The sequence below is a fragment of the Plecotus auritus genome, assembly GCF_963455305.1.
Source record: "Plecotus auritus genome assembly, chromosome: 8".
Lineage (NCBI taxonomy): Eukaryota > Metazoa > Chordata > Mammalia > Chiroptera > Vespertilionidae > Plecotus > Plecotus auritus.
Window position 1 is genome coordinate 24,004,768 of NC_137782.1, and position 21,497 is coordinate 24,026,264.

The 21,497-nt window shown below is 48.9% G+C and overlaps 1 protein-coding gene across 18 annotated transcripts in view; it reads right to left on the bottom strand.

The window, feature by feature from the left end:
- Positions 1–1,036: 1,036 nt before the first annotated feature.
- Positions 1,037–21,497, bottom strand: part of PTPRT (protein tyrosine phosphatase receptor type T) — a gene marked incomplete at its 3' end in the record, with an annotated part of 976,718 nt that continues 956,257 nt past the window's right edge. For 17 of the 18 annotated variants that reach the window (XM_080686646.1, XM_080686642.1, XM_080686645.1 and 14 more), the window contains 4 exons: positions 12,630–12,755; positions 11,427–11,590; positions 8,621–8,756; positions 1,037–7,912 (listed from right to left, as the gene is read on the bottom strand). In XM_080686646.1, the coding sequence (XP_080542772.1) occupies positions 7,859–7,912; positions 8,621–8,756; positions 11,427–11,590; positions 12,630–12,755 (480 nt within the window). The remainder of the gene's footprint in view (positions 7,913–8,620; positions 8,757–11,426; positions 11,591–12,629; positions 12,756–21,497) is intronic. The other variant, XM_080686653.1, reaches the window with a different exon arrangement.

Genomic DNA, 21,497 nt, shown 5'->3' on the forward strand with positions numbered 1-21,497 from the left:
TTGCAGATGAGAAAGTTGTTCATAAATATTAAGGGATTTTATGTGATTACACATTGCACTATAAAAGGGTTGGGTCTAAAACAGTTGTGTTAACTATCACCTGGGCATTGGGTAAGCACGTGGATTCCTGGGACCCTCCTGGACTTACTGAATCAGACTCTGCATATTTAGGATTTCCTCAGGTGAACTGGCATAGGTAATCTGTGGACCACTCTGAGATGAGAGGGTTAAAGGCTGCGTCTGGCACCATTAGTTTGGTACATAATCCCGGCATTTATTGGAACACTGAGAAGCAGGGTCTCTATGTTAAGGGGTGGAGTGTATTTTCCTACTCTGTGATTTTTGAGTATTGTCATGCAAGTAGCTTTGTCCAATGGGATGTTGCCAACATGGCTCAGAATAACTTACATGATTGGACTTTCTCTCTAATGCTCTTGCTATCACCATGAGAAGCGGTTGCCTAGGCTGGCTTGCTGGCCCAGGAGGAGGGTGAGAGACACTTGGAGCAGAGCTGTACCAGCCCAGGTGTCCCAGGCAAGCCTGGCCTAGAGTAGATAGAGCCCATAGTTAACACATGAGCAGGCCAGCTGAGATCAGCTGAGCTTAGCCTCGATCAGTCAAGCCCCAGCTGGCCTCCCTAAAGGACTGCAGTTTCAAGTCACTGAGTTTTGGGGTGGTATGTTATATGCAGATCCTGACATTGTGATTCTGTCAGGGCTTAAACATATGTGTATTTAACAAACTTCCCGAGTATTCTAAGGCTAGTGCTCTATGGACCACACTTGAGAAAAACTGTTTTAGACCCAACCCTTTTATAGTGTAATGTGTAATCACGTAAAATCCCTTAATATTTATGAACTGCAATTTCTCATCTGCAAAGAGGGGATATTTCCAGTGTCAGAGATATAAGGATTAAGTGAACATAAATATAATGAAACCTAGTTGATAATAGGTTTTTCTCCTCTTTCTCCTTCGATTCATCTCTACCTGACCCGACCCAACATTAGGAAGACACCAGTGCGAATATCTTAGGAAAACATGAATCTCAGGGTCACAGCTTTATTGTATAGATTTTCAACACAGCCATATTACAAACATTGTCAGGGAACATTTACAAGAATAAATAAGATGGACTTGCAGGTGTAAAAAGATTACACTTCACTGTAATGTACGTCAAAAAATATATCTGATATTCATTGACCTGACATTATTTACTTCTGCTTTTTTAAGCTAGAATTGGAAAGAAAAAGGAAAACAAAAAGAACATTGACAGCACAGTGCTGGCTTTTAAAAAAGTTTATTTTGTTTTCGCTTCTCATACGTGCTTTATCTATCAAACACCCAGACTGTACAAGTGCAGGCCATTGTGGTGCACGGAGGAGGCTGCAAATACTGTGGAGACTTTGGTCTCACACAGTGGCATGTGCCCAGTGGACATGAAAATGCCAGTCTCCTTGGAGTTGAGTGTGAACCCCATGATGATCCGAGAGGGCTATGATGGTGTCCAGTAGTCAAGGCAATGGTAGAAGAAGCCTGACCCTCTGCCTTTCATTGGGTAGTAGGATATAGGGTGGAAAGAGAAGGTAGAAAAGTGCTTTGAGTCTGATTGCCAATATAGGTTAGCCTGGATTAGTCTGGCCTAGCCCAGGGTCCACCTGGCAACGAGATGGGTAATAGTAGGGATAGTTATAATTGTGTATCAACAGTCACTGTGCTTTTGCTTTGCAGTCTGCTCCAACAGGCCTCGAGTGGGGAGTGGGGCGTGGGGGTAGAATTAACCTCTGGAGATAATGTATGTGTTAAGCAAAATCCTGTTCATAGAGATCCTGCTTGGACCTTTACTGGTTCTGGCTACCACTGACAGCCTTGTTCGCCCGTGGGTCTGAATTATGGCTGGTCTACTCAGAGATCTTGGGCATTGGCTCTATACAAAAGCAGCTGTTCTTTCTGGGCTATTTGGTGATAACCAGCCTGGATGAGCCCTAGATCTGTAGCCAGAGCAGGATTGGAGCCTGCGTTGTAGGGAGATTTGGGCAGGAGAGCAGGGATCTTCAACCGGCATCAACCAAGCACAACCTACTTGGCTTTGTGCTCTGCAGGAATGAAAGAGTTCAAACATGACCCCAGCTCCATAAGCTCTCACCCTCCTGGGGGGAAGCAACTTAAAGGCCCTTACAGCAATGTTCCTGCTTCCCTTTAAAGAGATGCCTGGCTTCTGCTGGATCATTGCTGAGAAGGACAGCCTGTCCTCTCTGGCAGACAGCAAGTTCTTCCTTATAGCTATTACGTATCACCCATTGATCCTAGTTCCACTCACAGGAGTGACCTGGGACTAGCAAACTGTGCTTGAATTTTCTAACAATCTATAGACCAATGGAGGATATGGGCATTAGTATTGTGTCTGACCCTTCAGCAGACTGATTCGACCTGGAATGACAGCACTTTGCCCTCTGAGCCTCCATACTGCCTTGGGTGCTTTGACCCAAGAAACATCTTATATCATTAATCTTCCATGGTGAGATGGGGGCATGGTAGGCACTGAGAGTTTGTTGAACCATCATATGAGAGGTCTACTGATTTGTACTCACAAGCCCAAAGGCGCTGAAGTATGTGTACTTCAGTTTTGCAATTATGGCAGGTTACATCACATTCCCCATCCTCCCCCCCAAATCTAAAGATCCAACTCATCAATAATCCATATATTACATTACTCACACTGAGCTTCAGTTTTTCATACCATTACCTTTCTGTTCAACACTCTAAGGTCCCCAGACCCTCATTCTCTGAACATTCCAACCAGGGATCAGGGTTCAATTCTCACCACCCAAAGCAACTCTCAGATCCAGAAGGATGTTCCAGTAGCTCTTCCCTATGAACCCTCTGCCATCCTGAGTCCTCCCACATCCCTTGTATCAGCTCCAATGGGTATCCCCAACCTCTTAGATAACTAGGATGCCAGGCCTGGGGTCTAACATTGTGGGTGCTGACTGCTCATCTTGGGGACCTAACATTCATGGGTGGCTTTCAGAGGGTGAATGTAGTCCTTTGATGACCTTTGCAAGAGATGACCTTGGTCTCTATAAGACAGCTGTCTAGCCAGCCAATGCTATGCAGAAGTCTATCTCTGGTTAATAATGAGTCAGAAGAGAATCTGCTCATATAAGCAAATATGACTTAAACATCTCTGCTGTGCTTCTCAGGATCATGTCCCTGACTCCGATGTGTGCTGGAGGAGACTAGAGCCCCTCTATTCTCTGCCACTGACTTCTCTCCCTGTTGTTCAGACAGTGTGTGACCTCAAAGGCAGGTCTCTGGGAGGTGAAGCCAAGGCCCTGCATTTGATAACCTCTAGATAAGGATATAGGGAAAACCTCCAACATGGAGCCCTTCAATGGGAATTAGGAAAAGGCTGAATCTCAGCTGGTCTCCTCTAGTTAGATTTACTTTGCCTGCTTCCCTGTTTTATTCGGCTGTGATTTGGAGCTGGCATCACTGGCTAAGGAGCTCAGGCTAGTTAGATGATGAGGCAGGCAAGTCAGGGCTTTGAGATGAAATGGCCATCGTGTCTCATCTTTAGAACTGCCCTGCAGCTTGGGTTGACCATTTATTCCTAAGGCTGTTGGCCCAATATAATCTGTTAGCATCATGGCTTAGGATTCTGTTCATTTTACCCTTGGAATCACCCGTGTTTTCCATGGCATTACTTCTGCCTTACCTTGGTGCTGATGGTCTGTCTGTCCAGCCCAGGAGTGACCATTTACAGGCCAAGGGAGGGCAGCTTTCTTCATTCTATTCTAAGGCAGTGAGGTGCAGAATTATCAATCTCCTTCAATGTCTCTGGATCTGGGTTGGCAGTGCCTCCTGGCTGCTCCTCCCTGGCCTTCACATCTGCAGTCTGCAGCAGCCTTACTAGACTGACACCTCTGTGCACACAACAGAGATTCACCCAGAGCTGAGGAAATGTGGATCCCTGTGAGGGCACACAGCAAGAGCTAGCTCAGCAATGGGGAACGGGTGTGAATAAACATGATTGGCCAGAGGGAAAATTATCATCTTTGCCCTAAGAAGCCAAGACTTACATAAAGCAACATCCTTGCTCTAGGTGGTTCTGGCCGGTCCTTCCCCGTCCCCTGGCCTGCTGTGTCATAGAACCGACCACTTATCCAGTGGACTGCATCCTTGGTTCTGAGTATTCCTTTTAAGTCCCAACTTCCTCGCCTTGCCTTCCTGTTTTCCTGTCTGCAGCTTTCTAAGTCTACCTCTTCTATTGGCCGAGGCTCTTCATTTCACATCTCTTCCTGTTAACTGGTTGGCTCAATAATCTATAGCCAAGAAATGGCTGGGCTGGAATTAGAACTGAAGACTGAGCTCTTTCTACCACAACGCCATGCTTCACCAATGGATGAACTGTGCCATGGTAACCAGTGCTTCCTGGTAGCACCCCCTGCAGGGAGGGCCCTGTGTGTCATAGGAACCCATAGATATTGCGGTTTAAGTAAAGCGAAGAGCCTTCCAAACCCCAGACACTCATGTGCAGTGTGTGCTCAAGTTTGCTTATATTAGCAACCACGTGGACTCCACCTGGACAAAGCTACGGACATCATAAACATCTGCAGGTGGGGATGCTTCCTGGCTCCTCATTTATATCCTGCCTCTTCTCCAAACAGGGTGCATAGCTGGGAGGTGAGAACCACGAGGCCTTGCACTAAGTGAGGGTATTCCCTTCGGTATCCAGAAAGGAGAAACTGGTCCCACCTGTGGAGATGCAGAGACCACAAATAGTTTTCCTCTGCATGGAGCAAGGCGAGTGCCCCCTGTAAGTGGGGGGTGGGAGGTACCTTGGGGGAGGTGGTATATGACAAAGCTCAAATTCTTGGGCACTGGTGTGCCATCCCACCCAAGCCCTGGCCATGTGGGATCTTCGGGAGGCACTTCCACCCACCAGCCTCAGTTTCTTCTTTGTAAATTGGCCTAAGACCTGCTCACTGCCCTGCTATATTGGGAGGTGGCTGGGTTGTAAGGAAATGAGGGATGAACTGCGGGAACCGACACTGGCCCTTGGTTATCCCACTGTGGTCCGAGTTTTTACAATTTTCCTTTGACCTGAAGTCACATTTTAAATTCCTACCATTTGAAAGGATAGAAGCCACTGCCATTTTTTATCTGCCAGCTATTTTGCCCCTCCTGAGCAGAATAAATCTCAGGATTTGTGCTAGATAGCCTCAGTCCCCTTATTCTGTATGGATGAGCCAAGATCTGAGAAAAGAGCATATAACAGGGCGATTTGCTAGGCTGCAGGCTCTTTGAAGGTTGGGGGAGTGCCGGCTGGAGCCGTGGACTGGAGCCAGGCGAGGCCAGCAGAACCAGTGGGGGCTGGGGCCCGGGGACCCGCTCGGGCTCACGGGGAAGGGCCCATGAAAGGAGAAGAGTGAGTTCTTCATGGGGTTCCTTTTCTTCCTTTGCTTTGAGATGTTTCTTTTTGAACCTCCAAAGTGACAGCCCTTCCTTGATCAAGTCCTGGACTTTCAGACAGCTCCCGAGCCCGTGCCAATGGGAGCAGCGTCTGTGGGCTCCTTCCATGTCCCCTCCTGTGGCCTCTGGCTGGGTCACCCTGCCCCCTGGTAGAGCAGAGACCCTGTTTCTCACAGAAGCAGAAGCTCACAATACCCTGCGTATTTTGTTCCAGCAACAAAATAAGGAGCAAACAGATGTGATAGTAAAGAGTACACGCCGAAGGGAGTGTTTTCACAGTGTCTCATGAAGGGGAAGAGGCTGCCTTCCCCAACACTGAGCTGAGTGCGTCACCCCAAGCTCCCTGTGGCCCATGGGGTGAAGCTGCACTGTTGGCAGAGCATTCACCCCTGATCCTGGCTCCTCTCCTGACCTCTGGGTGGGCTGCCCTCCCCCCGCCAATACTACCCCTACCCCAGGACTTCCCACCCCTCTTTGCCATTGCCCATGCTGATCGTGGCCTGGATTGCCTTTTCCTGCTTTCCCTGCAGTGGAGACCCAGCCGGGGTGGGAGTCACCTCCTCCAGGAAGCCCCAGGCAGTCTCTTCTGCTCCATGGCTCCTGCGCTGCACCGTGGTTCAGTTTCCCCGGTGCACACTGAGCTGCTGAGTCCTCCTGTCTGGGGCTAGAGCAGCCTCTACCATGCAGCTTCCTCCATCCCAGGCAACCCCAAGGCTGTTCGGTCTTGAGCCCACGCCCCTGCGAGAGACAAGGTAGGGAGTCTCTGGCTGGCAGACCGTATTGCCGGAGGGAACGGGGAATGGTTTTCACTGGCGAAGGAATGATTACAGGAGACTAGCTTTTCCTCAGGAGCCGGGAACGAGGCACTAAAATAGAACTGAAATTCTGGGCCTCCCAGAAGAACTGGCACCAGAAAGAAAGAATTAAATTTCCATTTGTAGAGTTCTCTGCCCAGAAGTTTCTGGCTCTATTTTCCCTCCATAAAATAATTGCTTGGCTGAGAAAGGATGAAGAAAGTAAGGAAAGTAAGTGATATCGCCATTATTCGCCTTTTTGGAGCCGAGAATTTCACACTGAGGAAGATGCCTCGGCTTCCTCATGTAACATGGTGATAATGAAAGGACAGGAGCTTTCCCCAGGGAGGGGGTGTCCCTAAGAATGTGGGCTGGCACACAGAATGGTTCCCCCTGACACACAGGAGATGCCTAGCAGATGCCAGCTCCCTGTCACTGACTCTCACATCCTTTGGCAGGACCCTAGTTTCCCAGGCCTGATCCCCTCGGCCTATTTTAAACCAGAGCATAACTGGTCCACAGTGGCCTTTGTCAGGATAGCAGCTGGGTTTCCTAGGAAGATGATGCTGAAAGCTGGGACTCGAGCTGCCCGGAAGCCAGAGGAGCTGCCTCCGTCTAGCCGTCTCTGTCTGGTCAGTGGCTGTGCCATCCTAGGTGGGACCCTTTAAGGATGTTGCCTGATGACAGGCCTGAGAGATTGGTCCTATAGCTACACATCCAAACTTCCTTCCCAGCCCCCTCCCCCCCCTTTTTTTTTTAAACATAAGAGACTTAGATTTTACATCCCCCAAAAGAAAGTTTCTTTTAATATATGCTTTGGAAAATAATCAAATCTTATCCTGTCATCTCTCCCAAAGGGGAAGCCCAAGGGTCAGCAGGAGCCCTGCCTCAGGGCAGTGGTCCCTTTTCGCAGACAAGGAGGAGCAGCCATCTTCCCTGCAGTTCCACCCGCTCCCATTGACCACAAAAAAGCAAAGAAAACCTTTCTCCAAGAGTGCTGTGGACCCAGCAGGCTGGCATGAGTGACAGAGGGTCAAGGCCCCGGGCTGGGGAGGGGATAGCTCCGTGCAGGCAGGGGGGCAGGATGGGGCCCCTGCTGTGGTCTCAGGACAGCCCCAGGTCACTGAAGGAGACTGCAGAGGGCAGCAGGGACCCCAACATCCCAGTCACTGCCCCCACAGCATGGAGGTGGAGACACGTCCCCGTCACTCCCAAGGAGAAGCAGGCCTGGGAGGTACAGCAAGCCTGCATCTCCCAGCACCCCCACGCTGGCTTGCCATGAGGTCCACACACTTGGAAAGCGCAGAAGCAAGAGGTTGGGGAACTGGGCAGTCCGGGGCCTTGTTGTGGGTCCGCGTCTGTGGCTGGTGGGGGTGCAGGGGAAGCCTGGGCCTTTCAGAGCCGCATCTCCCACAGTTACAGGAGCCCCTCAGAAGGTGCAGGGCCCACCCCGGGCATGGGACCACCAGTCTTCTCCTTGGAGTTGGGCCGGGTGCCGCCTCTTAGTCCCTGAGCCCGCCACTGCCATTCACAGAAAAGGGGGTTTGACTGCAGCAGCCTCTGGACTCTGGTAGGCTCCCCATCCCGTCAGGCTAAAAGGAGCTTAAATATTCCAGTGCCACCTCGTATACGAACTTATACTGTTCCTGAGAGGAGGAGAGGCAGACAGGGAGAAGGGAAGGCAGGAGAGAGAGGGAAAGGAAAGGAAAATGCATTTAGAAGTACGATTTTGGAACGAACTTTACCTACATCTGTGCTAACAGCTCAGAATTATCCATGCAGATTCTGATTCAGTTGATCTTAGGTGGGACTCAAGATTCGACATTTCTACCAAGCTCCCATATGCTACTGTTGGTCTACACACCAGACTTCGAGGGGGACCCCACTGAGAGTAAGTTTAAAGATTCACATTTAAGTTCCTTATGTGTGGTCTGTCCCCATCATTGCACCAGGTCCTATCACTGGGGGCTCTACCTGCCCAGTCTCTTTCCATCCCTTTCTCCAGTGTCCTCTACCAATACCTTATTCATAAAATTAGCCTCAGTTAATTAGACTGGGATGGGACTGGATCCAAAACATAATCCACACCCTACCAATCCAGAAGCCCTTCCCCTAAGCCTGGGCTAGTGGTACTTCCCTAAAGAATGGGCAGAGAGTAAAACAGAGTGGGGTGTATCATGGTTAATATTTGGGCTGCCCTGCAGGAAAGAGAAGTTGGTGAGATTGGGAGCAAAGGATGTCGATTGTAGGTGCTAAGTCATTGAGTGTTTTTACTATTTGATGCTGGTTTCTTCTGGCACAGAGGACTAGGGTCATGCCCGGCCTGGAGGAGAACAGTTCTCCAGGACACTCACCAGGGTCTCCACCATGTTGGACTTGTTGTTCCGCAGCGTTTTCACGATGTGGAACACGTCAATGATGTTCTGCTGCTGGATCATCTCACACACGCTGCAGATGGCACAGAAGGTCCCGCTGCGGCCTCCCCCATTTCTAAACACAGAGGGAAGGATGAATCAGACTCCTTCCTGGGTGCCCCACCGGCAGTGGGCGAGTGGCTACCTTGGCCAAGGGAAGGTAAGGCACTGGCAAAAGCCCTAACCCGAGCCACGTGTCAGGGTTCAAGTCCCAGGGTTCGAGTACCCCGAATCTGCTGTGACCGTCGGCAAGTCACTTTCCTTGTCTGAGCTCCAAGTTTCCCATTCACACAATGGAGGGGTTGGACTAGATGACCAGGGAGAGTTCAATTAGGTTGATGTTTCCTTGGTTCTATGAGCATGTTATAGTCACCCATGGCACACTGACCCCAACCTTCAGGCCTCATAGTGTCTTTATACATGTGCCTGCATCCTTGTCCAAGGGGATGCTCTGGGTCCACCCACACATCCAGTGAAGACAGCTGAAGGTTGTGTATGATTTTCCTCCTAGTTTTCCCACCCACTAGGGACAGCAATGCCAGAGACATCTTTCTCAGCCTAGGGTCAGCCAGCCCAGGTGTTTGGGTGAGGGCCAGGCTGGGCCTATTTATATACCCGGTTAAGCAAGACCCTACAGCTCTGGAGAGTAGAGATAGAGGGCCCTTGGCAGGGCCAGTTCCCTGCCACTCCTCCTTTCTGAGGCTCCATATGTCATCTTCATGGAGACACCCTCAACTCTTTACAGAGTCCCTTTTGAAATCTGCCTGATTCGGAACTCCTGGGCGTGTTGCCAAGAGTAACTAATGATTTCATGTAATGGTCTGTGTCTAAGGAACATCTGGACGAAACTAAGGCACTCAATCTCCCAGATGTTTTATCTATAGGACATCCAACGACCAGATGCTTCAAGTACAGACAATTGCCCTCATTCACTGGCCAGCGCCTGCATTTCAGTGTCTGTGGCTCCAGGTGTGCCAAGGTCCCTGTTGATAGAAGGACACCCCTGTGCTTTCCTTTGGTTCAAACTGCTGGTCACCTTGGACAGGGGAGAGAGGGATAAAAACCAATCACATGGGAAAGAGTAGGGAGGGACCCCCAGGAGGGAGGGTTCAGTATTTTCTGGAGCAAGAACAGCAGAGCCCAAGAGGAAGAGGCATCTCGGGCCAGTGGAATGAGACCCTGGCGGGATGGGTGTGGCTCTCGGCTAAAGGAGAGCCACCCGAGTGTGAGAGAGGGAATGGAGTTAGCTGGCAGGGAACTAGCTGCCAGTTTCTGGGATGTGGGCAGAGCCAGCTCAGCCTGGCTGATGTCACCCACCAATGAGACATGCAACACCTCATGGCATCTTCCTGGACTACAGTGTGCATCCCTTGGCAAGGGGGATTGCTACAGGTGATGGCCCTTGAGCTGTGCGTGTTTAAGTTCTGTGACTTTTCTGACATGTGTGTGCACCTCCTTTTAGAAAGAGGAGAACTATAAGCTGGTTTTGAAAAGACAATTCTAAGGTCAGTAGGTGTTATTAATGCCTCCACTAAGTCCACAAATACTTATTCTGTAAAGGGTAAGTCTTCCTTAACACACCTTTTTAAAGAGGGGGGGCCTCTCAGTCACATCTCCACTGATTTTAAGGTTCTAAGAAGCAAAGGGAATGGTTGTGAATCAAATGTTCCACACTAGCTGTTACCGCTCCCAGTTTGTTTTGGGTCCGAGGTCTCTAGGATCCTTCTCTTTATACTCCTATGGTGGACTCTGACACAGGCATTTGCATATTTGCTACCATGATATTGCAGATTTGTATGTTGGCAGATAAATTGTATTTACTTTCTAAATATGTCAAAGCCTCAGAGCCTTAAGATGATCTAATTCAATATACCCATTAGACATATGAGTAAACTAAGGCTCATAAAATTGATTTCCTTGAAGATAGCTTGTCAGCCACAGCCCTCTAAGGGACCTGACTTCCACCCTGCGTGATGACATCAGGGTCTGTTTGACCGGGAATCCCTGTGCCCCAGCTATGCCTGTCCTAAGACAGGAGGTGAAGGTTCCATTTCACCTCGGTAATGGAAGTATAAACACAGCCGACCTGAGCCCATGCTGCCCTGGGAAAAGTGTTGCAGACATGGTGGATGAACCCCTTGATTTATTCAGAGGGAGTGTGGGTTAATGGATGGCACGTTAGCCTGGAGGCCAGTGGATTCTAACCAAAGATCCTCTCTTAACTGCCTGATGCCTGTGCCTCAGTCTTCTCACTGTGACAGGATAAAATCTACCTCACCGATGGAATAAGGTGACTCATTTTAACTGCCTGGCGTTAAGCTCACGTAACCCATTCCCCTTTCCTCCTTTTCTTCTTCAGGAAATAATGGAGGAGGGTTTAGCTGGTGGAGCCCTCTTCATACTGAGCCTTCTTGTGACTGGCAGGACACATCCTGCTTCCTGCTGGAGGGTGGGACTTAACCTGCCTCCTGGGAGCAATGGGGTGTGGTCTGACCACACTCCAGGTTTGGGGAAAGGCTGCCAGGTTTTGCATCAGTAAATATGTCACATAACATTAGTTCAGGGCAACCCCAGTCCATTGAAGGGTTGAGATTCTTTGAATACATGCCCATTGGCCTTTCAGGGATGTTGAGATGTGGTGCAGCCAGGCGTGCCTAGGACTAGTGTTTGTGGCCAGCATCCTCAAGGCCGTCCTATCACCCACCACCCTGTGGCCCCGGCGACGCCTCCATAGTACAGTACTCACAGGCAGTGGACCACTGTGCGTCCCTCCCGCCCGTCGTACTGCTCCTGCCACTTCTCCAGCCGCCGGACCACTTTGAGCAGAGAGCGCTTGGAGGGGGGCGTGTCCCGGTAGGCGGGCCAGCCAATGTACTGGAGGTGCTGGACTATGCGATACCCATCCTGAGGCTGAGAACAGAGAGGCTGTTAGGGCCGTTGCAGCATTGGGTGGAAGACAGACTAAATGAGGTCTAAGCCATGTCATCACGGGGACAGTCACAGACTCTCTCTTGACTCATCTCTACACTTTTGTGCACACTGATTCTCATGCCATGACTGTCCTGCACCCCTTCTCAACCTGGAAAACTCCTACTCAGTCTTCAAAACCCAATTCAAACATTCCATTCCTCAGGAAAAGCCTGCCCTCTTCCTGAGGTTCATGTGCCACAATATAGCTCACTTTCCCATTAGATAGTGAACTCTGAGGGCAGGGGCTGAGTTCTGTTCACGCTGGGCCCCAATAAAGGCCAATGTCACTTTAGTTAGCCCCCATTCCATGGATTACTAATCTGCTCCCTTCCACCCAATACTCCTCCACCCAGCCAGTGAATTTCCTCTGGAAGCAGCTCTTTTTCATTTTGGTGTGGTTCCCAGGGCCTAGCCCCGTGGTTGGCAAACTGCGGCTCACAAGGCACATGCGGCTCTTTGGCCCCTTGAGTGTGGTTCTTCCACAAAATACCACGGCCTGGGCAAGTCTATTTTGAAGAAGTGGCGTTAGAAGAAGTTTAAGTTTAAAAAATTTGGCTCTCAAAAGAAATTTCAATCGTTGTACTGTTGATATTTGGCTCTGTTGACTAATGAGTTTGCCGACCACTGGCCTAGCCCAAAGCTTACTGGATCCAATCAAAGGCTGCATCTACTGCCAAAACAGCACGACACAGTGGGAAAGCGCTAATTTCTAAGAAGTGTTGTCTACATGGCAGCAAGTGTGTCAGGAAACGGGCAGATGGCAGGCGGGATGTCGCCCTGTGTGATTCTGTGTTGGAACCATGGCTGGATCTGGAGCTGGAATCGGCAGAGGCATCACTCCCCCAAGGACGAAATGATCCGAGAGCACATCCCGGACGCTCATTAGCAGCCGGTTCCTCTCCCGCAGGCTCCATCTATTTTGTGTGTGTAAGGGGGGGGGAGAGGGCGGCACGGGATGCAATGGCGGCCGCACACTTACCCGAGCCATGTTGCAGATGCGGAATATTCTGTGGATGATGTCCTCATCTATGTCTGCGGAGACGAACTCCACTTGGATGGGCCCGTAGCACCCGGAGGTCTTCTCAGGCCAGTACTGCATACAGAGCTGGGAAAGAGGCCACAGGAGAGGCCAGGGGTGGGAGGGTGTTAGTCTCATGTATCACCAAGCCTTTCTTATTGAAGGCAGATCACACTGGCTATAGATCAGAGTATCGTGTAAGAAATTAGACTCCGCTTCCCTGTTGGGGAGCAGCCACCCATTTTGGGGGGTGTTGTTGAAAAGTCAAAGCTCTGAACACAAACACTTTGCTGTGCTGATTTCACACCATTTGTTAGACTTGCTGGGCCTCACTTTCCTCATCTGTAAAATGGGGAGAATGGTATTTACCTCGAAGCGCTGCTGTCAGACTTAGGTAGAACACTCCAAGGGAAGGGCAGGTATAACCTCTAGTTTTCTTTTCACTAATGTGAACCACGGCAAACACGTCCCCATTCCAGGAAAACCTTTACAATACACTTTAGAATATATATAAGCTTTGGCATCAGACATGCTTGGGTGCAAATCTAGGCTCTGCTCCTTACTAGCTGTGTGACCCAGGCCTGTTTTCTAATATGTATAATGGGGATAATTATGCTCACCTTACAAAAGGTGATGTAGCATGGTGTTGCGAGATCTTGCCTGTGATCTTCCCTATTTTTCTGGAATTGTGAATTAGATCCTGCGAGCAAAGGCGACGATGGCCCCTCAACCTAAGACGGTGTCTCAGCCAGAGGTGGTTTTTCACCCAGGGGACATTTGGCAATGTCTGGAGACATCGTTGATGGTCACACCTGGGGGTTTCTATGGGTACCTAGTGAGTGGAGGCCAGGATGCCGCTCAATATCCTCCAATGAAGGTATACCTTTCCCCTACCCAGGACTCTGGCCCCCAATATCAATAGTGCAGAGATTGAGAAACCATGGCCTAAGATCACAAGTGATTCTTTAGGTTTATAGTCTCATCAAGAGAGAGAGAGACAGACACTTCATTCTTCTGTATCTGTTGAGCTACCAGATGACTTTAGTTGGAGAAAGAACATTGAGGTAGCTGGCCGGGGCTGTGGCTGAGAGGGGCAAATGTGCTGCCTCAAATTCCTGGTTCCCAAGGATCATGGGGGTGGTCTGTCCAGGTCTATAGGCCTCAGCACTGGGCACAGAAAAGAGCTAAGTTGGGGCTGTACGCTCGTCAGGGGCCACTCCAGCATGGACCCTCCACCTGGGGGTGCCCAGAGGATGGAGCCGAGAATCACAAGACCCAATGAGGCCTCTGAGGGCCTTTTGGTCTGCCACAGCCTACACTAGCTTGCAGACAAGGACTTAGATGGTCAGCGGTGACCCACAGCAATCCAGTGGCCTCCTCACAGCTACCACAGATACAGGATTTTCATGAAAGGGTTCGCTGTCCCTTTGTGGAGAGAGAGCAGTCACATGCAAAAGTGTCTTTATTCGTTCTCTCTCCAGAGCTGGAACCAGAATGGAAAAGCCAGGAGGAGGGAGGATGAAGGAGAGAGAAAGCGCACGTCTCCAAACGTCCTAGCTGTGCAACCCAAATTCCAGCTCAGGGATAACATTAGTCACACGATAGGCCACACCTGGCCAGCGCCTGATTCTGTAAGTAAAGTTTTACTGAAATACCACTGTACTTATTTACGTATTATTGTCTGTGGTTGCTTTCAAACTACAGTGACAGAGCTGAGTAGACCATATAGCCTGCAAAACCTAAAATATTTCCTATCTTGTCCTTCACAGAGAAAGTGGGCCAACCCCTGCACTGTCAGCTTGTTCTGAGAATAAAGGAGATGGCGCACGTGAACAAACAGGCATGGCATAAGCACCCACTGAATCCCAGCGATTCACAGTATTATTATTTTTTATTTTTTTAATATATGTTATTGATATTTTACAGAGAGGAAGGGAGAGGGATAGAGAGCTAGAAACATCGATCAGCTGCCTCCTGCACACCTCCCACTGGGGATGTGCCCGCAACCAAGGTACATACCCTTGACTGGAATCGAACCCGGGACCCTTCAGTCCGCAGGCCGACGTTCTATCCACTGAGCCAAACCGGTTTCGGCCACAGTATTATTGAAACTATCAGTGCTCCACGAAAATAACAATTATGATAATGCCTCACATTTAAAGCTGAAGGATTCTCCCTATCACCTGTCTCAAATAGAAAAGACCTAACGAACGGTGGTTGCTTTCCTGGCATCTTCACTGGGGGTTAATCGAGCATATTAATGTGTGTGGGTGGCTGTCCCAGGGCCCTGTGGCTGGGCAGTTATCTGCTGAGCTGGGCAGGAACGACCAACCCATAATTTGACCTTCATTTCTCTTTGCCATTGGCTCTCCTGCCTCGCACCCTTCCCAGTGATGAGGGGCCGGCACTGGTAAGTCTGTGACTGGCCAGAGAAATCGGAACTCATCAGAACTGCCCATTAAAAAATAATTGCCTTTATCACTTGCATTGAATTTGGCTTTGCCAGAAGTTGACCGTGATTCCAACATCAGGTACAGGGGTCCGAGGCATCAGGGAAAGTCAGTTATCCCCCCAATATTTTCATTCTGGAGAGAATACGGATTTGTCTCTTTTAATAAGATTTCCAGACCAATTTCTCAAGCTAATAGGTTCTACTATGCCTCAAACAAGACTCCTACATTTGGGACACTTCTCTGCATTGGATTTTCCAGGTCACTCTCCCGTAATGCCGAGAGGGCTGGGGAAGTTTACAGGGTCTTAATCCTAAATCAGAGCCACCCTTTCACTTGAGTTCCCTCACTTGTGAGATGGTGGCAGCAACAGCGTGGGTGACGTGGCGTTTGAGCTGCCAAGGATCATCAGAGTCTCCTCACAGCTCAGGATGCCACACGTAATCTAGCCAGGGGGACAGAAGGAAGGGGGCGGGAGCCAAGTGTTCCCAGTGACCCTTTGGGGCTCAGAAATGATTCTCATCAACAAGAAATGTCCTCTATGGTTTAGCTCAAGGCTGTCCTGGCCTCCAAGCGCTGGACTGTGCCTTGGTGGGCACGGCCTTTCGGGCCATGTATGCAGTGTAGCAGAAGGGCTCCCACTAGGAGCACCTGGGTTCAAATCCCAGCCCTGTCACTTTCTAGCTGAGCGACTTGGCCAAATCTTTTACCTTCTCCGAGTTATGAGTGGCTGTGAATCTGAATGTGTCTGCTTAGCACTGGGAACTGTAACTAGTGAGCACTCAGTAAATGTGAGCTATAATTATTAGGCAAGCTGGGGGAGTGCCCCTCAAACAAGATGGATAAAGTGAAGTGTTTTTTTCTCCCTCCACTTAGTAGCTCTTATGAAAATTTCTCTTTAAGATAATGCCCAAAGGACTGCCCTTGTGAAAATTCCTGATCAACCAGCTTGGGGGAGCAGTAGGGACTGGACACTGTTCTGTGTGTCAAAGGAGAAAGGTTGGGATGCAGTGAAATGAAAGTGAAATCGATGTGTCATGTGACCCCCCTCCTAACCTAAATATTCAACAAATTTATAATAATGTACACAGTGTTCAATATGTATTGATTTCCTGTGGAAACCAGCAAGGAACTAAGCTTTCTCCCTGGGTAACGCAGAAACATATATGTGGTCTGAGGGCCAGACCACGGGCACATGAGCATCAGCATTTTATAGAAATCTTGGGGATGGAGACTTATGGTTTCTTAAGACCCTAGAAATGGGAGAATTCAAAAGCCCACTTGACCCTCTAAAACCATGAGGTCCCCGCTGATCTGGGGCCACACATACACTCAGTACCACTTTGGAATTTTATTCCTTAGATGGAAAACTGTCAAAATGGCCGTCTCCAAGAATTGATTCGCATCCTTGAGCCTGAACCAACAGCCTTTTTCCACCTTTCACTCCAGCATCTCCCTCCTCACCCAGAAGTGGGGAGGGTGTGCCGCCTGCTGAAGGCTTCCCGACTTCAGACATGCAGGCCGTGCCGAGGACCACACCTGGAGGAGCTGGGCCAGCTCGGCTGCTGGTTAGAAACGGCCAGGCTTCCTCCAGCAAAGCAGAGCAGCCTTTGTTTTCATTGTCAGAACAAGTTAAACAAGCAGAAGTCGTGACGCCTGTATGGCTGGCCCAGGAACAGCTGCCCTGTATTGTGCGACACCGTCTCCATGGCTGTGTGGGCCGTGCAAAGAGCAAATTCATACGTGAACTACAACAAACACCAAGGCAGCTCCACTGTTAAACATCATTTTTTTCACTGATGGAATCAGAAAGTTTGTTTGTCATGGATATAAATGTGCCCTGATGCGTTGAATGGAAACTAGCATATGTCCTATTTTGGGAATAAACAACTTTAAAGCATATTTCTCTACACCTTAGCTATGCCTTTAATTAAATAATACTTTGACAAAATGGAAAAGCCAAGGAATATACAACTTCAGAAATTAAGGACTCTACTTGTCAAGGTCCCTGTAATCCACAGAGCAGGGTGGGTGAGGGGGGAACCAGTCCCAAGTCACCCAAGATGAAGGGAATTAGTATTTTTAAGAGAAAAATAGAAAAGACCCACCTGAATTGATTTTAAAATCAATTCAGATCCCTCAGTAGCTCATGCCAGGTGGCCTCCGACAGGGTCCCCCTCACCTGAATTGATTTTAAAATTCAGGTCCATGATTATAAAATTCCTTTAAATAGATTCGATAAATAGCCCAAATCACATAATTGGTTTTAATACTGTGGCCAGTTAAGGAAGACAGATGGTGCATGAAGCAGTGGGCACAAAGCAAGGGACAGAGAGAGGCACCTGGACCACAATCAGAGCAATCCGCACACCCCTCCTCCTTGCAGCCTCTTCATGGTCCCACTGGTGAACAGTACAATCTCCATCAGGGGTGGAAACTGACTTAAGACAGCTGCATCAGAGTGCATTTCCAGGAAGGCGGGGGCCGGGGGGGTGGCGCTTAGGAAAAGGGTGGGTGGAAGGCAAAGGCCAGGGCATGTTAGAAACAGGTAGGAAAGAGACAACTGAGTTATGCAACTTAAGAATGGAACAATTTTTGGCTTCTAGTCAAGATGGAGGTGTAGGTAAATGAGGTACAAGAATCCTCCCACAACCACATCAAAAATTCAACGAATCTTCAGAACACCCATCATTCAGAACCACCTGAAATCTGGCTGAATGGAAGTCCTACAACTAAGGAATCTATAATAATAAGAGCGTAATATACTAATTAGACCGGACAGCCGAACAACCTTCCGGATGACCTTCTAGATGAAGCTGGGGCTGCGAGGGCCAAGCCCTTTGCATGAATTTCATGCATCGGGCCTCTAGTTAAAGAAGAAGCCACATTGAGCCTGGTAGGAAAAGTGGAGGTGCTGAACGGGCTGGTCCCACACCCAGGTGTGGCCTACTTTAATCTGGAGGGATATCTTGGCTGTGGAGGTACCCCCTGAGAAGTGAGGAGTCCAAGCCCCACACCTGAACCCTCATCCCAGGCTTCCAGTGACGGGAAGAGACATCTTCATAAATTCAGGCTGTAAAAACCAGCAGGGGTTGTGGCTGATATAAATGTACCCTAATGCCTCTTAAAGGGCCTGCAAACGGACTTACTCAACTCACTTCCTCTGAGCACCAGTGCTGGGGCAGCAGCTTGAAAGGAAACAGGGACATATGGGGAGGAACTGAATTGTCTGGCATCAGGGCAAGAGCTGGAGGGCAGCTTTCTCCCACACAGAAGTGCTGGCAGAGGTCACTGTTCCTATGCTGAGACCTCCCCCATCACAGAGCTGACTGGCAGATGCCATATTTGAGTCTCCATCAACCTGGTTTATACTGTTCTCACCCTCTCCCCCACCCCTGTGATTCCCTGAGACCCTGCCCCACCCAATTTGTGGGCTCATCCAAGCCCTTTCCAGTGGCTTATCCATACATGCTTCGAACTTTCCTAAAATCATTCAAGCAGCTGCTAGCCTCAGTGTGCTCTGTACCTCCTGCTATATGGCCTCTCCTGGGCACCTCCAAGCCCAATACATGTAGCAGCCATCTGCAGATCCCTTAGTAGCTCATGCCAGGTGGCCTCCAACAGGGTATAGGCAGGATACATCTCGGGAGGCCGCAGAGCTAGTGCACCTGGTGGTCAGCTTCAGACCACACCGGATTACAACCCTACCACATCCACAAGTGACACACTCAAGGAGCAGACTCGGTGAGCACCAAAGCCCCACTGAAGCAAGTCCTGCTCCATAGGGTCGACACCTGCACAGCAGGTCTTTCATTGTAGTTGCAGCTGGCCCTCCCAGCCAATTGGCCTGGGGATCAATCCTTCCCAGCAACACCAACAGCAATCAAGGCTCAACTACAACAGGACATTGCACACAGCCCACATAGAGGTGCACCTGGAGTGCCCAGCTCAGGTGACTGGGGATGCTGTGCCACTGAGACTTATAGTACACCTACTACACAAGGCCACTCTACTAAGTCCTGGAGACATAGAAGTTCTACCCAATGCATAGAAACAAACACCAGGAAGCAACCAAAATGTGGAGACAAAGAAACATGTCACACATGAAAGAACTGGAGAAATCTCCAGAAAAAGAACTAAATGAAATGGAAGCAAGCAAACTACCAGATACAAAGTCCAAAACAATGGTTACAAGGATGCTCAAGGAACTTAGTGATAACTTCAAATAACTTAATGAGAACTTCCACAGCATGAAAAAGGACTTAGGAACCATAAAACATAACCAGTCAGAAATGAAGGATGCACTAAGTGATATGAAGAATAATTTATAGAGAATCAAGAGTAGAGGATACTGAGAATCAAATCAGCAATTTGGAATATGAGGAAGCAAAAACACCCAATCAGAACAGCAAAAAGAATCCAAAATTATGAAGACAGTGTAAGAAACCTCTGGGACTTCAAGTTATACCAACATTCACATCGTGGAGGTGCCAGAAGGAAAAGAGAGGGAGCAAGAAATTGAAAACCTATTTGAAAAAATAATGACAGAAATTTCCCCTGCCTGGTGAAAGAAATAGACATAGTACTGTGATCCTCCTCCCTTCCACGTATAAGGACCCTGGATAACCCAGAACAATCTACACATGTCAAGATGCCTAACTTCAATGTTTGTATATTTTCAGAAAACAACTCCAAGACCATGTGGATTCCTGCAACAGAGAGGAATTGACAGGACTGCTCCAGCCATGAAGACAGAAGAGAAACAGTCCAGAGGTGGAAGATGCTGATGACACCTTGCCATAATAGCAGTCAGCAGCTGTGCATTGCTGCAGGTTGCCCAGGACCAAACCAGAGAGGGTCGGACCTGCATTACCACCGTTTGTCCACCATCCAGAACTGAAATATCATTGCTGACATGTACACATAAGGAACTGTTTGACATTGAAATTGGGACTCAAAAGAACTGTTGGCCCAGAAAGAAACTCACTACAGACTGATTCATTTGCCTCTCAGCATAACCATTACTGTTTGTCTCATTTTCGGTTCTTATAAGTGTATTTCTAGTATCACATGATCTCACTCATCTAGGGGAAATAATGAACAACATAAACTGATGAACAAAAACAGACCCGAGACAGGGAAGCATCGATTAGACTGTCAAACCTCAGAGGGAAGGTAGGGGAGGGTGGGGGTAAGAGGGGGAGATCAACCAAAGGACTTGTATGCATGCATATAAGCCTAACCAGTGGTCACGGACAACATGGGGGTGGGGGCATGCGTGGGGAGGGGTTTTGGATGGGAATGGGGGGATGAGGACAAATATGTGATACCTTAATCAATAAAGAAATTAAAAAAAAAGATGCCTAACTTCATCACATCTGCTAAGTCCCTTTTACCATGTAAGGTAACACAGTAATGGGATTAGGATGTGAACATCTTTTGGAGGGCATGATTCCGCACAGCCACACCCCATAGCAGTCATAGAGGGTCTCCTGAGCTTTCTAAACAATGTGGTGGGTGTGGCATGAGCATGAAGAGGGCTTCCTTCTGTTGTCTAACCCCTTCTCCCACAACTCTGGTCTAACCATAGAGATTATTAAAGATGGACAAGCTCTTGTCAATGCTATTGAGGGTGACTGAAAATGTTCTTACTGGTGTACCCATCAGAAACCACAGTTGTTGTGGTTCTGGGATTTTGCCCCACTAATCTGGCCACAGGCCTTTGGAGTCCCACAGAATAGCCTCTAAGGTTGAATGTAGTTGCTTTGAGAGTCTTTATCTTGAGCCCCACCCACTCATAATTATCTTTGAACGGAGCCACTGTGGAGAACGGAAGAGTATCTGTGGCTAGGGATGGCTGATTGAATGAATATTGGATTCTAAGCAGAGGCAGATAGATCTGGCCAGCAGTGCAAGACAGTAAAGCACTCTGAGATCTCTCATCCAGTTCTCAACTTTATTTGCTGCAACTTATAGATACACCACCAACATGAGTCCCTATAGTCCCTAAACTATAGGATGTGGCATTGGTCCTCTTGGGAGCAATCTAATGTGCCTGGGATCTGGGGCTGACCTGTCGGTGTTGCTGCACTGGCTGAAGCTGCAGGCTGCCTTGGCACAGGCACCCTGGCAGATAAATGCTAGTGCCACTTCAAAAAACACCCCTCCAGGTGCTGAGGGCAGCTTTTCTGATGCTCGTGCTGTGTCATTGTTTATTTTCACAAGGTGCCCAGCTGTTGTGGTGATGATATTTATATCAGTAAGTGCTCTATTCATCTACCAATTTCAGGGGATGCTTGCCAGCTGCGTGTGGCAGCCAACGTTGGGGAACGTCTAAGCCTGATGTGTTTGCATTTAGAGAATCAATTCTCTAAGGCTG